Below are 14,629 nucleotides of genomic sequence, written 5' to 3' on the forward strand. Positions count from 1 at the left end.
TTAAACAAGGTTCCAATTGCCCCTATTAAAAATCCAGTTGCTCCCCTGTGGGGCGTGGGCTCCACGTTGGGAACCACTGGCCTAAACGCTAATGCTTTTGCTACCAAACAAAGCTCTTAAATCACAAGCGACGGGGGAATTCCCTCCAGGTGCTACCGCCTTGTGGCCGAGCGCGGCTGCCAGTCCGGCTACAAACCCTCTCGGCTCTTTTTGGCTTTGCCAGCGATCCCAAATAACCACCGACGGCTGCTAACCTGTTGAGGGTAAATGTGTATGTGCAAGGAACCCGTGAAAAGCGCTGGAGGTGCAATTAAGAAAAAGAAATCCAGCCTAGCCACCCCGCCCGCCCCTTGCTACATACACAACAGAGTTAGGTTAAGGGTGCCTAGGCTACTGGCCGCCTCACGAGTTCTTTTCGCCTTTTATTTGCCGTCCCCGCCCGCCGGGGATGAGCTTCTCCCCCCTCTGGGAATGGAATCCAGCCGCGCGCATTCCTGAGCAGGCCGAGGGGCTGCCGGGACTTGTTTGGGCTCAAGCCACCTCGAAGGCTTCATTCAGTTGCCCGCCTGCCTCTTTGCCCGCCTTTCCGCCCACCTCTTTGGGCCGGGAGGAAGCGGCTGTCGAGTGCGTCCGTCAGGTGCGCGTCTCGGGCTTGAAGCGGGGAGGAGTAGGAGGCGAAGTGAGTAAGTGAGGAGGAGAAGGCAAGGCGAAGAAAGACACCCCCCGTTCAGCTCGGGAGTTTTTGTCCCTCTGCAATTATTATTAGCCCATTGGCTGAGAAGTTTGAAGGGAGCGCGTGGTCCGAGTGATGAGGGGGGGGGGAAAGAATAGGGGGGAAAAAATAACCCGCGTTTTTCCGATGCTGCCGGCGTCTTTTGTTTCTGCTTAGCAGATGTCAGCAAATCCTGCAGCAACTAAGGCCAAGGATGTAAAGCTCAGGTGATGGTACATTTGTCTTCTATTTTATTATCTTTCTCCCCCCCCCCAATTCTTTGCCAGAAGAAGCCATGGATCGAAATGGAATTTAATTAATTTAATTTAATTTAATTTAATTTAAAATAATTTAATTTAATTTAATTTAATTTAATTTATTGGATTTATATGCCACTCTTCTCTGAGGACTCAGGGTGGCAATCAGATTTATTGGATTTATAAGGCACCCAACTCTTTACTGCAACAACTAAGGCCAAGGATGTAAAGCTCAGGTATTTGTCTTTTATTTTATTATCTTTCTCTCGCTTTCCCCCCATTTCTTTGCAAAAAGAAGCCGTGGATCTAAATGGTGCTAGATTTAATTTAGTTTAATTTGATAACTTTGATAACTTTGTTATCAAAGATAACTTTGAATAAGCACAAGTTATGTGATATTTCTCAAGTGGCTTAGGGCATGAGGCCCATGATAGCTTGGGAAAGCTTGCTCTACCTTTGTCTCCAAGTCATGATGTTTGCAGAATCCAGCCATTGGAATTTATTCAACAAACAGTGGGTAAAAGTGATATTCCCTCCCCCACTCCCTCCTTCACTCCCTCCCATGAAGATGGAGAGTTTTGTCTGCAGTTATTGCTGTGAAGGAGTAGCCCTGTTCCTAGGAGTTGTCTCATTTTAATTCTCTCACACCTGCAGATCTGAGTTGTGGCATTAGGTCGTGGTTCTGGGGATTACCCCTAGGTGGTTTAGCTTTAAACCCAACTGTGATTTCGGATTTCTTAAATTGTCCCCACAGTGTTGTAATTAGACCATTGTTTATATGTGAAGAACTAAGGGCATTTAAGGTGGAGTAAAAGCTTTATTATCCATAACCTTTCTCTTATAATTGATTCATAATACGTAACAAAGTACAAGCCACGTGTTTGTAAGTATTCAAGGTTCAGGAGAGAGAGAGAAAGGTGTGGTAAGGAAGGGAAGAAGGATATTTAACTATATGGAGATGAAAAGGAGCATCAGCATTTAGCAAACCAGTTAAAAGGCAAGTATTGTAATATTGAGACAAGATATTGTGATTTTTTTCAGACTTATTGGGGATATTCCAAATTCCCTGAGAGGGATGATGGACAAGAGATGTTTATTCTGGCACTGAGAAGAATGTGTAAACTTAAAAGGTTTTCAAAAGAAGACTTGGTTTAGTACTATTCGGATCGCTGGCACAGCGAATAAGGTAATGCAGTGGCTATTAACTAATCTTAATGGCTATTTTAAATGTTTTAATTTTATATGAATGTGATTTTGAATCTCTTACTTTCTTCCCCCATCAAGGAATAGATACAGTATATAGTTCTATATATGGATGGAAACATGATTTATGCAGTCTAGTAATGCAGAAACTACATAGCCTCAAGGAAACTATGCGTATATGATGAATGTATGTGCGCTATGAATCAACAATATGTTTGCATGTCTGGGATTGATGATTCAAAACATTTCCTTAGAATTCTGGAACCTTTCTCTTAATCTTAGTTAGACTTGGGAGAATTAAACACCTGAACTTGCTCATATTTATCTCATAAAGGAATAGGACACATTTTCACTGCTCTAAAGCAATAGTTTGGTATAAATGGCTTTGTCCAGTCTGAATATTGGGTAAATATCAGCCAGCAGTTGTTAAAGTTCCAAGAACCCAATTGTGTTTTGGTGTAACTAGATCATGCCATGAATACCTCTACACAAATATGTCATTGTGCTATTTTCATTTTCCATCCATTCTAATTGATTTGAAGATGATCTGCAACTTCAGTACTGCATAGCTTGAAATGTGAACACTACATTATTGTGGGGCCAGAAGGGGAAGTGGTAGGTTAAAAGAAAATAGATAGGAAAAGATGCTTTTTTGTTGATGACAGGGCAGACTTCTTATAAATTCTGCCATTTCATCAAAACATCAGTTGAACCACCTGTAGATTTGGGGCCAGGATGAAGCATACATCATGAAATTGGATAAATTGTGACCCTAATATAAACTAGCACAAAGATCTTGTATGGAAATGCCTAATTCACAATGTGGTTTGAGCTTAGTATATTGTAAAGTCCCAGTCATTATGGATTATGACTTTGTATCTGATTAAACAAACCTGTGTTAATAAGATGTGTAAATCCAGACCATATCTGTGGCTAAGCTACATTTATATAATTTGTTGAAACAAGCCACAATGACCATATCTGTGGCTAAGCTACATTTATATAATTTGTTGAAACAAGCCACAATGATCTAGCTTACAATAAAGCAGGAGGGGAAAGTTCAGTCATTATAGTAAGCCAAAATCAAACCATAATTAAACCCATAAACCATTCTGAGTATAAGGGATAGATACAGGAAAGAGATAATTTGATAGGGACCTAGCAATTTCTGTGTTTCTGCCCTTGGCCCTTTATTTACCATGTAGTGCCTTATTAGGATCCATTGTTATGAGAGACAGACTAAGGGATAAACATTTAATTTTAATCTATGAATATGTGATGCTTTCTTATGCTGTATCATATAATTGATTTTTCTAGCCTACTTCCATTTTCTGATTGCTCCATTTCCACTACTCAGAATTGAAATTAAATCAATTGGGATAAACCAAGAATTCCAAGCTATGGGTTCTCCCCACAAATGGAACATCTCAGTTTCTTTGGACCCAGAGCAAGCTGGTTTGTATACTTTGAATTTATCTTTTTCACTGTCTTGTCTTATTGCTTGTGTGACACGAACAGATCAGACCACATTATTTTATCTTCACTCTGTTGCTTCTTTTTATCAAAAAATATTTCTATAGCAAGATAGTTTGGCTGACCCAGACTGCCATGAAAATGGAAACAAAATGTACTGCTATAGAATTAAACTTTCTATGAACCAATTTTTCCCTAACCTGAAATCCTCCAGATGTTTTAAACTAAAGAGTTCCTATAAACCCCTCACCATGAGTGGTAGTCAATTTGGAAAGGTGCTGTAGAACCAAGACTCCTGTAAAAGCATTTAATATTGCTTTTTTCATTTTATAATGTAGCTTAAGATCTGTGGTATTTGTTGGTAACTAGTGATGGATGAACCCAACGGTGTTCGGGTTCGGCAAGTTCGGACGAACTTTACCAAAATTCATCCGAACCCGAACCGAACTTGAACCCGAACGGGGAACACCTCCCACGAAGAGATTCCGGGGGCGGAGCTTTGACGTCACCGGCAGGTTGCTAAGGACGCCAAGGTGATCACTTCCTGGATTCCATGGAATCCAGGAAGTGATCACCTTGGCGTCCTTAGCAACCTGCCGGTGACATCAAAGCTCCAAACGCCGAACACGACCCCGAACTTTGCCCGAAGATTGAAAAAAATTTCAGGTTCGTATTCGGCATATTGAACACCACAAAATTCGGTACGAACCTGAATTGTGCGGGTTAGGTTCACCCATCACTATTGGTAACTTGAATTTTTTGCAATACTTTCTTGTTCTAATTGGAATTTTTAGACTTGAAATTTTGTGAAGATTCATTCATTCATTCATTCATTCATTCATTCATTCATTCATTCATTCATTCATTGGATTTATATGCTGCCCCTCTCCCAGGAGATTAGTGGTATCAATGAACTTTATTCTGAGAATTACAGTATGTATTCTCACATTGTGCTATGGCAAAAAGTGGTTAATTGGGTTTTGCATCTGTGGTGTGAACCTACCAGTTATGGGTTATTCAGAAAGTTGTTAAACTAACTTCCATAACGTACGGGCTTCCTAGTAATTTGCCTTGAGTTTTCAGTAACTTGTCAAATTCCAAATCCTTTTGTTAAGGGAAGGCAGTTAGTCTTCAGAATCAAATAGTGACCTTTGTTTCCACAGTTGTTTAATGTATCCCGTTCCTGCTGGCTATCACTGAAATTGCTAAAATGCTTTTGGTAGAAAAGCAACTATTTGGATCCATATCTTTGAAGACTTTGGATATGCTAATCTTCTACTTGACTGTTCAGTGCTTTAGAGAAGGCTGTGGAAACTCCTTGAAGAGAGAATAGAAGAACAGCAGGAAGTCTTGCTCAGGCAACCAAGCAGCTTATCTTGCTGCTTTGGAAGTTCTTAGAAGTTTCGCTCCTTTTTGAGGGAGTGACTGCATGCATTCCTAGTAATTTTGTTCCCTGAAGTAAAGCCTTTTTTTAATGGAGATAATAATTGTAGTTTGTTTAATATTAGGGACGTTGGTTTATATTGGGAGGAAGGGCGGAGGGAACCTATGGATCCCAATATGGTTCTCCGTATTGACTGTGATGGTTAGGACTTTTGGGATTGTAGTTTAGCATTATTTGAAGGGCGCCACGTTGTTTACATCTGTTTGAATAATTTATATACTGTTGTTTGCTTGTTGAAGCCTCCTTCACATTATTGAATAGCTGGATTTTCCTTCTATCTGGAGCTCTAAAATGCCCTCCCATTCTGTTTGATTAGGATAAACGATGGTCTCTAATAAGTATGTTCATTGGTACCTCTACCTACAAACGCCTCTACTTACGAACTTTTCTAGATAAGAATTTTTTGCCTCTTCTCAAGAACCATTTTCCACTTACAAACCCGAGCCGCTGAAACAGTAACCAGAAAAGGCAGGGAGAAGCCTCCATGGGGCCTCTCTAGGAATCTCCTGGGAGGAAACAGGGCCGGAAAATCCCATTCTGTTTGATTAGGATAAACGATGGTCTCTAATAAATATGTTCATTGGTACCTCTACCTACAAACGCCTCTACTTACAAACTTTTCTAAATTAGATTTTTTTGCCTCTTCTCAAGAACCATTTTCCACTTACAAACCCGAGCCTCTGAAACAGTAACCAGAAAAGGCAGGGAGAAGCCTCCATGGGGCCTCTCTAGGAATCTCCTGGGAGGAAACAGGGCCGGAAAATGCAGGGAGAAGCCTCTGGGGGGCCTCTCTAGGAATCTCCTGTGAGGAAATAAGGCCTCCACCCTCCCTGTGGTTTCCCCAATCGCACACATTATTTGCTTTTACATTGATTCCTACGGGAAAAATTGCTTCTTCTTACAAACTTTTCTACTGAAGAAACCTGGTCACGGAACGAATTAAGTTTGTAAGTAGAGGTAACCACTGTATTAGGTCAGTGTTTCTCACTTTAAAATAGGTCTGGGTTTCAATTTGTAGAATTCTGCTTTATCTTGGGATTGGGAGCAGTGGTGAAAATTTTCCCTATGGTGCTGTGGTTTATTTTATGGGTGTGGCTTGAGGTCAGGTGGGTGTGGCTTCAGGTGGTCATGACTTGGTGATCAGGTGACCAGGTAGGCGTGACAACTTGTAAAATGTGAAACTCACTTTACAATGCTCTTGCTTAAGCAACCAAAATTTTGGGCTCAGTTGTGATCCCTATCCCACCGTACCCTACCCTCCTTCTTTCCTTTCCCTTTTTTCTCTCTTTTTCTTTTCTCTCTCTCTCCTCCTCTTTCTCTCTCTCTCTCTCTCTCATACACACACACACACACACACACACACACACAGAAAAGTAGCTTCTGGCTTGAACAGAGCATCTGAGTGGCTCACAGAGTAAGTCTCTCCCTCTCGGGGCTAACCCTTGTGTGGAAAGGGAGGAGTGGGAAGCACTCTTCCCCCTGCTTCCCCCCTGCCTCTTTAGAGCAACTTGCTGCTTTGCAAGCCGGTTAGTGGAATGGTGTCTGGAAGAAACAGGCTGGAGGGAGGGGCAGGAAGAGGCGGAAGAAGGGAGACCGCCAATAGCTCCCTAACTTTGCTCCCCCTTCCTCTGTTGTTCATCCATGACCTGCTGCAAGGTTCACACCATGAACCCAGGTTTTCTTTAAAAAATGCAGCACTGAGTCTAGCTACCCTGTTTCCCCGATAGTAAGACACCCCCGATTGTAAGACGTATCGGGGGTTTCAGGGGGGTTGGCTAATATAAGCCGTACCCCGAAAGTAAGACATATGTCTTACTTTCGGGGAAACACGGGGGTATTGCCAGGGGGGAGCCCGATGACGTCGCTTCCAAGCTCCCCGCGCGCCCCTTGCCTTCGCCTCGCCGTGGCGCCACTGCCTCTTCCCCGGCTTGGCAAAGCGAAGGACGGCGCTGGTCTGAAGCGAGCCGAACGGGTGGCGGCTTGCAGCGAAGGCGCTCGTCCCAGCAACCGAGTCCTGCCGAGGCTCGGCTGCAAGCGGCCAGCGAGGCCGACCAGCTCCGAGGCGAGCGGCCGGAGCTGCACCCTTCTTCGCCCGCCTCCTTTCCGGCAGGCAGGTGGGGCTGCCCAACTGCGCAGAGCGGCTCCTCCCCTCCAGACACACGCTTCCCCGACACGCGTCTGTGGCTCCACGCGTGCACGCCGCTTGGAGCCCTGAGGTTGAACTTGGAAAAGGGCTCACGAGGCTCCTGTCCCGCGGCTGCCCTTCTGGATTCTGGGGAGATGACTTCAGGAACGCGACCCTTTCAATTTTTTTCCAATGTAAGACATACCCCGAAAGTAAGACGTAGTGGGGCTTTTGGGGGTAAAAAGAAAGTAAGACACTGTCTTACTTTCGGGGAAACACGGTAGAAAGTTCCAGGCTGGCAAGAAGCAAGCAAGCCTGCTGATTTTGGGCAGGGGCAAGGACCCCAGATGGTTTGGGAGTCTCTTTTTCTGCTTGCTTGGCTGAGGAACAGATGCACAAGGCAGGCTGGGACGGTGGGAGGGCAGGGGCAGTTAGGTAGGCTGCAACTTCGCAGGCTTACCTGGCAGCCAGATCAGGGGCACAGTGCTTCAGGTAGGCAAGCTGCAGTGCAGAGACTGGTAGGTCAGGGCGAGTGAGCTGCGAGCAGTAGACTGGTTCAGAAGTGTGGCTAGCGAGCTCTCGCTACTGGCTTGGCAAAACACAGCGGCAGCTGCTACCTGTATACGGGAACTGCTCCGAACCGGGAGCATTTCATTCCTGGTTGGGAGGATTTTGTATAGGGTTACTATCAAAGACAATCAAGGCTACAGTTAATCAGAGTCAGATCTGAAAACACACTGTGGCATTGCAGTATTGTGAGAGCATATGACTACAGTAAGACCTCACCTATCGCTGGTGTTACGTTCCAGACCCGGCCGCGATAGGTGAAATCCGCGATGGGGAATTTATCGACTGATAGTACTTATTTAAGTATTTATATTGTAATTGTTTGGTAAGGTTTCATTGTTTTAAGTGTTTATAAACCCTTCCCACACAGTATTTATTTTAGATACAGTATTTAAATACAGTATTTACAATTTTAGATATATTTTTTTTGGAAAACCTGCCGATCGAGTTCCGCGGGCTGTTTAAATCTGCCGATCGACTTCCTCAGAAACCCGCGAACCAGTGAAGATCCGCAAATGATTTTTCTCATTAATATTTCTTGAAAACCCGCGACGAAGTGAAGCCGCAGTAGGTGAAGCGCGGTATAGCGAGGGACTACTGTATTATCTTTCTGCATGCCACTTTAGCCCTTTTGCTTCTTCTGTTGTTGTTCGATGTGCTAAATTTGGTGTAGCAAATTGTATGAATGCTAACATTGTAGTTTGTAGTCAGCAAATCATGGCTTGATACAAGAAAGAGAGTAAGACTAGATTTGGAGAGTTGGGTGATACAGAGATTTTCACATATTTGACTGAGGGCTGAAAATTGCATGAATCACTTGAACCAGAGAACTGGCCAGCTGCTGTGGCCTACAGGTCGAGCTCTTGCCTCACAGTCAGGAGTTTGATCCTAGGTAGAGGCGGGTGTAGGATCTCCCACTTAGGCAGGCGATTGGACTAGATGACCTGCCAGGTCCCTTCCAAATCTGTTAATCTGTTAAACTGCTTTTAGATTATTCCATGTTTAAGACAGGAATAAGAACTCAATGTTTCATAATGAATATAGGTTTTGAAGTAGATTAAAAATAGAAAAATATAGTGACAAAATTTAGATGTTTGGTCAGGGACTTCCAAGACTTCATATATCTGGTAATTTTAATAGATGCCTTCAATTAAACTCTCCTAATCTCCAGCTTGCACAGCCATCTGAAATGCATTATAATTTGGAATTCCTTTTGCTGTATGTCCTTGTCATCCTTGTTGATAGTATTTATTTGCAGGTAATTGTTTCCTCTTTTAAGCAGGAGTTCATAACTTGCCGACCATGCTAGATGTGGTCCCTGACTTTCCTTTTTACAACCCTTGGAGCTATTTCTGACATTAGTAGTTCTTGTCATTTTGAGATGGAAAGCATAGGAAAATTATTATGTATAATGCATAATTCTGTGCAGGGATTTGCATTTGAAAGGCGAATTGTGATTTAAAGATTTTGTAGGTAGACAGATAGCACATGCTTGGAACACATTAAAACAGCTACATCTTTTCTTGAGTTTGTGCATGGCCCCTATTATTCCGTGTACCTTAAAATAAGAATTTTATAATTTTAAAAAACAAACAAAACTCCCCAAGACACCGCTCTCAAATTTAATTCTGTGTTCATGCAGAATGTAGGTCTTGGTATGGGGTTATCTGAGGGCCCACCTTGCCCACACTTCATGTGAGTGCTCCAACACTGAAAATTTTTAAGAAGATATTGGAAAGCCATTTGTCTGAATTGGTACAGGGTTTCCTGGCTAAGCAGAGGGTTAGACTAGAAGACCTCCAAGGTCCCTTCCAACTCAGTTATTCTGATTCTGATTCATATGCCCATCTCACCAGATCCAGCAGAGAGGGCATGTTACAGGTTCTATAGTCTAGGGCAGTGTTTTTCAACCAGTGTGCCACGGCACACTAGTGTGCTGCAAGACATGGTCAGGTGTGCCGTGAAGAAAGAAGCTCAGGTTCCAGTTTTGCAACTTTTTGCTGAGAGCAGAGAGAGAGAGAGAGAAAGAAAGAAAGAAAGAGTGCGAGAGAAAGAAAGCAAGAGAGAGAGAGAAAAGGAGAGGAAGGGAGAGAGAGAGAGAGAGAAATGAGCAAAAAGGGGAGGAAAAAAGAGAAATGAGAAAATGATTGAGGCAGAGAATGACAGGAAAGAGAGAGAAACAAAAGAGAGAGAGAGAGAAGTGACTCTTGATTTAAAGCATATGATAAAAAGCACCCAAAGAATAATAGAGAAAAAAACCCCAGCCCTCACTTGGTTTTGGAAATGGTTCAAGAGTGTATACACACACACACACACACAAGGGGGGGAGCAGACAGGGATGGAAAAAGAGAGGAGAGTGTCTTAGAGTGTCATTTTGTGTCATTTTGGTTGGTGGTGTGCCCCAGGATTTTGTAAATATAAAAAATGTGCCGCGTCTCAAAAAAGGTTGAAAATCACTGGTCTAGGGAGTTACATTTAATGGGCCTTATGCAGCAGCCCTCACATTCTGCCCTCTGAGGTTAGGTTGGGCTGCTGCACCCACGGGGTGGGGGACACAATGGGGATAGTAAGTTTATGCACTATTTATTGAATACTTAATAGTTTTTCTTATTGTCCTTCCTTCTCTAGCACCTTAATATGGTCCTTAATTACTTTTAAAATAGGAAATAATTAAATAGCATGTTTTTACCCATAAACGCTTTAATCATTTTAATCATTATCTAGAACTGAACTTTTATAGAAAATTGAGCTAGTTGCCTAAACCTGTGGGTTCAGTACAAAACCTTAAAATGTTACTGTGCTCCTCAACAAATAATGCTGTCTATCATTTGTCCTTTTCGTGGCGATTCAAATAATGTGACTTAATCAACTGAAAAAGAGTCCATGCATCTTTTTGAAAACTTATCTTGGTTGGTAAGCCACTCCCACCCAGTCACATGATCTTTAAGCCACCACCGGTCACATGATTTTCAATCCACTCTCACCTGATCACATGGCCGGCAAGCCACTCCTACCCAGTCACATGGTCATCAAGCCATACCCACACAATAAGCCACACCCACAGTGTGGTAGCAAAATTTTTTGCAGCCCTTCGCTGGGTTGGTCTCTTTTCTGACCTTTCTGAAGATTTGATTGTGTCAGCAGGCCTGGGAACTCCAGGGATAATTGGACTAGTGTGGTGGTTCTGCTATTTATTTATTTGATTTTTTAATGCCGCCCTTCTCCTTAGACTCAGGGCAGCTTACAACATGTTAGCAATAGCACTTTTTTTTAACAGAGCCAGCATATTGCCTGCACAATCTGGGTCCTCATTTTACCCACCTTGGAAGGATGGAAGGCTGAGTCAACATTGAGCCAGTGATGAGATTTGAACCGCTAACCTACAGTTAATATTAATGTTAATATTATTAACATTCCTTCATCTACTCTTTTTAAACTTTTGCTTAGTTTTCTATAGTTTTGACGCTTTGATTGTTAATAATTATGATTTTTAATGTGTTTATTGAATATTGTAAGCTGCACAGAATGTTAAAATAAATATAATTTGTGGTGCTCAGCCTCCCAATAAAGAACACCCCTAGGCCGGTTCCATTTCTGTGCAGAAGTTTGAAACCCCCACTTTAACTTTCAGTATACATTAAAATGATGTGAAAAATCCAATCCCCAAACTTTAAAAGCACCTGAGGAAATAAATGTCCTTAATTTCAGTACTACTCAATATGTGTTCATAGGGCCTGAAGATAGCATCAACCAAGTCCAAAGTCTTTCTGAAGAAGAGGAAGAAGAGGAAGCTTTGTGGGAGAAGATTGAGAGTGTGCGACACCAACTAACTCGCTCTTTGAATCCAGAAAAGCTGACGCCCTACTTGCGCCAATGTCGTGTGATAGATGAGCAGGATGAAGAGGAAGTGCTGAGTGCCTATCGGTTCCCATGTAGGAGCAATCGAACAGGTGAAGGATATTTGGAATTTGCATGGAGGAGAAATCAGTGTAAAGTCTCTTTTTTTCCGTTTTAAAGTACAATACAGAGAGCTAGTTGGTTCTTGCATGAAAGGAAGGGCCTGCTCAAGGGATTCCATCGTGACTCTGTGGTACCTTAAAAAAGCCATGATACAGCAGACCAAAGTTCCATGTAACCCAGCAGCTTCTTTACCTTAAGGCTTTACGGAACTGAAGTCTAACTGAAGCCCAGCCAAAAGAAAAACAAAAGCCACCTTCTATGTTTTTAATTTCTGTTTAATATCTGTTATTGATAGTTTTTAATTTCCTTTGCTTGTTAATGGCGATGGAGCACGCTAATGGTATAATATTGTATACCTTTATCAATTAGTCAGTTGACCATAGCAAGACAATTGACTTAAATCTACAGTTTATTTATTTATTTACAGTGATCCCCCGGTTATTGCGTTCCCGACCATTGCGAACAGGCTAATTTGCGATTTTTCAACCCGGAAGTCAAAACACCATCTGCGCATGTGTGCCCTTTTTTTCTATGGGCACGCATGCGTAGATAGCGCCGGGCAGATCAGCTGCTGGGCGGCTTCCCTGGGTCTTCCCCCTCTTGCTGGCGGGAGGGCGAGCGGCGGGCATCAGCGAGGAGTTTCCCCACCGCCCACGCAAACTCCTCGCTGCCGCTCGCCCGCCCTTCGCCCGCCCACGCCGTTCGCTCCCCCTCTTGCTGGCGGGAGGGCGAGAAGCCCTCCCCAGCACCCGCTCGCCCACCCTTTGCCGCTCGCTCGTCCTTCGCCCGGCCACCCGCCGTTCGCTCGCTGCTCGCCCGGCCCCCCCGGGTTCGGGGGGTGTGTGTGCTGGCAAGCCGCCCATGCCGGCGGCGACGTTTTTAAAACAGCCGCGCCGCTTTCCAATGAGTCCCAAAGACAAACGTCAAACTTCCGCGTTTGTCTTCGGGACTCATTGGAAAGCGGCGCGGCTGTTTTAAAATGTCGCCGCCGGCATGGGCGGCTTCCTAGCAGCCCCCCAAACCCGGGTTGGGGGTCCGGGGACTGCTAGGAAGCCGCCCATGCCGGCGGCGACGTTTTAAAACAGCCGCGCCGCTTTCCAATGAGTCCCCTTCCCAGGAACCCCAATCTTCGGCTCCTCGCTAGCACCGCGGAAGTAAAAACACCATCTGCGCATGCGCAGATGGTGTTTTTACTTCCGCAGCGCTACTTCGCGAAAACCCGCTCGTTGCGGGGGGTCCTGGAACGGAACCCTCGCAATGATCGGGGGATCACTGTATTTGTTTGTTTGTTTGTTTGTTTGTTTATTTATTTATTAGATTTGTATGCCGCCCCTCTCCGTAGACTCGGGGCGGCTCACAACACAATAAAACAGTTCATGACAAATCTAATAATTTACAATTTAAAATATTTAAAAAAACCCATTATTAAGCAGACATACATACAAACATACCATACATAAATTATATCTCAGTTCCCCCATGCCTGACAACAAATCTACAGTTGGTTGTCAAGTAGCTGTGTCATTAAATGAATAACCACATTTACTGCTAGTTTTCAGCAAAATTACATCAATAATAAACCATTGATGGGCAGACTCCATTTGGGTCATAACTTGAAAACTGCAATGGTACCTCTATCTACAAACTTTTCTAGATAAGAACTGGGTGTTCAATATTTTTTTGTCTCTCCTCAAGAACCATTTTCCACGTACAAACCCAAGCCTCTGAAACTGTAACTGGAAAAAGGAATGAGAAGCCACTGTGGGGCCTCTCTAGGAATCTCCTGGGAGGAAACAGGGCCAGAAAAGGTGAGGAGAAGCTTCCGTGGGGCCTCTCTAGGAATCTCCTGGGAGGAAACAGGGCCAGAAAAAGTGAGGAGAAGCCTCCGGGGGGCCTCTCTAGGAATCTCCTGGGAGGAAACAGGGCTGGAAAAGGCGAGGAGAAGCCTTCATGGGGCCTCTCTAGGAATCTCCTGAGAGGAAACAGTGCCTCCACCCTCCCTGTGGTTTACCCAATCGCACGCATTATTTGCTTTTACATTGATTCCTATGGGAAAAATTGCTTCTTCTTACAAACTTTTCTACTTAAGAACCTGGTCACAGAATGAATTAAGTTCGTAAATAGAGGTACCACTGTATCTGTATTTTTTAGAGAATAGATTACGGTTTATTTTATGCTTTGCCTTACATAAGACCTAAGGAATTTCCCTAAATCGTGGTGTTTTGACTTGGCTCTCAACATCCAGTGAATTTAAAAGGCCATTCCTGTTTTTATAAAGGTTAGACCAAGTGGACTATTTTACAATTTGGGCTTTATATTTCTAGAACAGAATAGGCTCCTGTATTGATTGATTGATTGATTGATTGGCATACAACATGTTAGTAATAGCACTTTTTAACAGAGCCAGCATATTGCCCCCACAATCCAGATCCTCATTTTACCCACCTCAGAAGGAGGGAAGGCTGAGTCATTCTTGAGCCGGTGATGAGATTTGAACCGCTAACCTACAGATCCACAGTCAGCTTCAGTGGCCTGCAGTACAGCACTCTACCTGCTGCGCCACCCCGGCTCTATTAAATCCTAATTTATGATTTAGTGTGATTGTAAATCCAGCTAATTGTTATTTATTCAATTATGGTTTATTTAATGAGCCAGAGTTAAGCACGTGATGGCTTCACATGTAGTGATGGGTGAACCCAACAGTGTTCGGGTTCGGCAAGTTTGGACGAACTTTATGCAAAATTTGGCCGAACCCAAACGGGGAATCCCTCCCATGAAGAGATTCCGGGGGCGGAGCTTTGACATCACCGGCAGGTTGCTAAGGACGCCAAGGTGATCACTTCCTAGATTCCATGGAATCCAGGAAGTGATCACCTTGGCATCCTTAA

General features: G+C 43.7%; 1 protein-coding gene across 2 annotated transcripts in view; it reads left to right on the forward strand.

The window, feature by feature from the left end:
- Positions 1-496: 496 nt before the first annotated feature.
- The window catches only part of CARD10 (caspase recruitment domain family member 10), a 73,634-nt gene continuing 59,501 nt past the window's right edge, over positions 497-14,629 (forward strand). The window contains exons 1-4 of one of the 2 annotated variants that reach the window (XM_070756167.1): positions 497-939; positions 2,011-2,155; positions 3,490-3,627; positions 11,513-11,731. In XM_070756167.1, coding sequence (XP_070612268.1) covers positions 3,573-3,627; positions 11,513-11,731 — 274 coding nt within the window. In that variant the 5' untranslated portion in view covers positions 497-939; positions 2,011-2,155; positions 3,490-3,572. The remainder of the gene's footprint in view (positions 940-2,010; positions 2,156-3,489; positions 3,628-11,512; positions 11,732-14,629) is intronic. The other variant, XM_070756168.1, reaches the window with a different exon arrangement.

The sequence above is a fragment of the Erythrolamprus reginae genome, chromosome 6, assembly GCF_031021105.1.
Source record: "Erythrolamprus reginae isolate rEryReg1 chromosome 6, rEryReg1.hap1, whole genome shotgun sequence".
Lineage (NCBI taxonomy): Eukaryota > Metazoa > Chordata > Lepidosauria > Squamata > Dipsadidae > Erythrolamprus > Erythrolamprus reginae.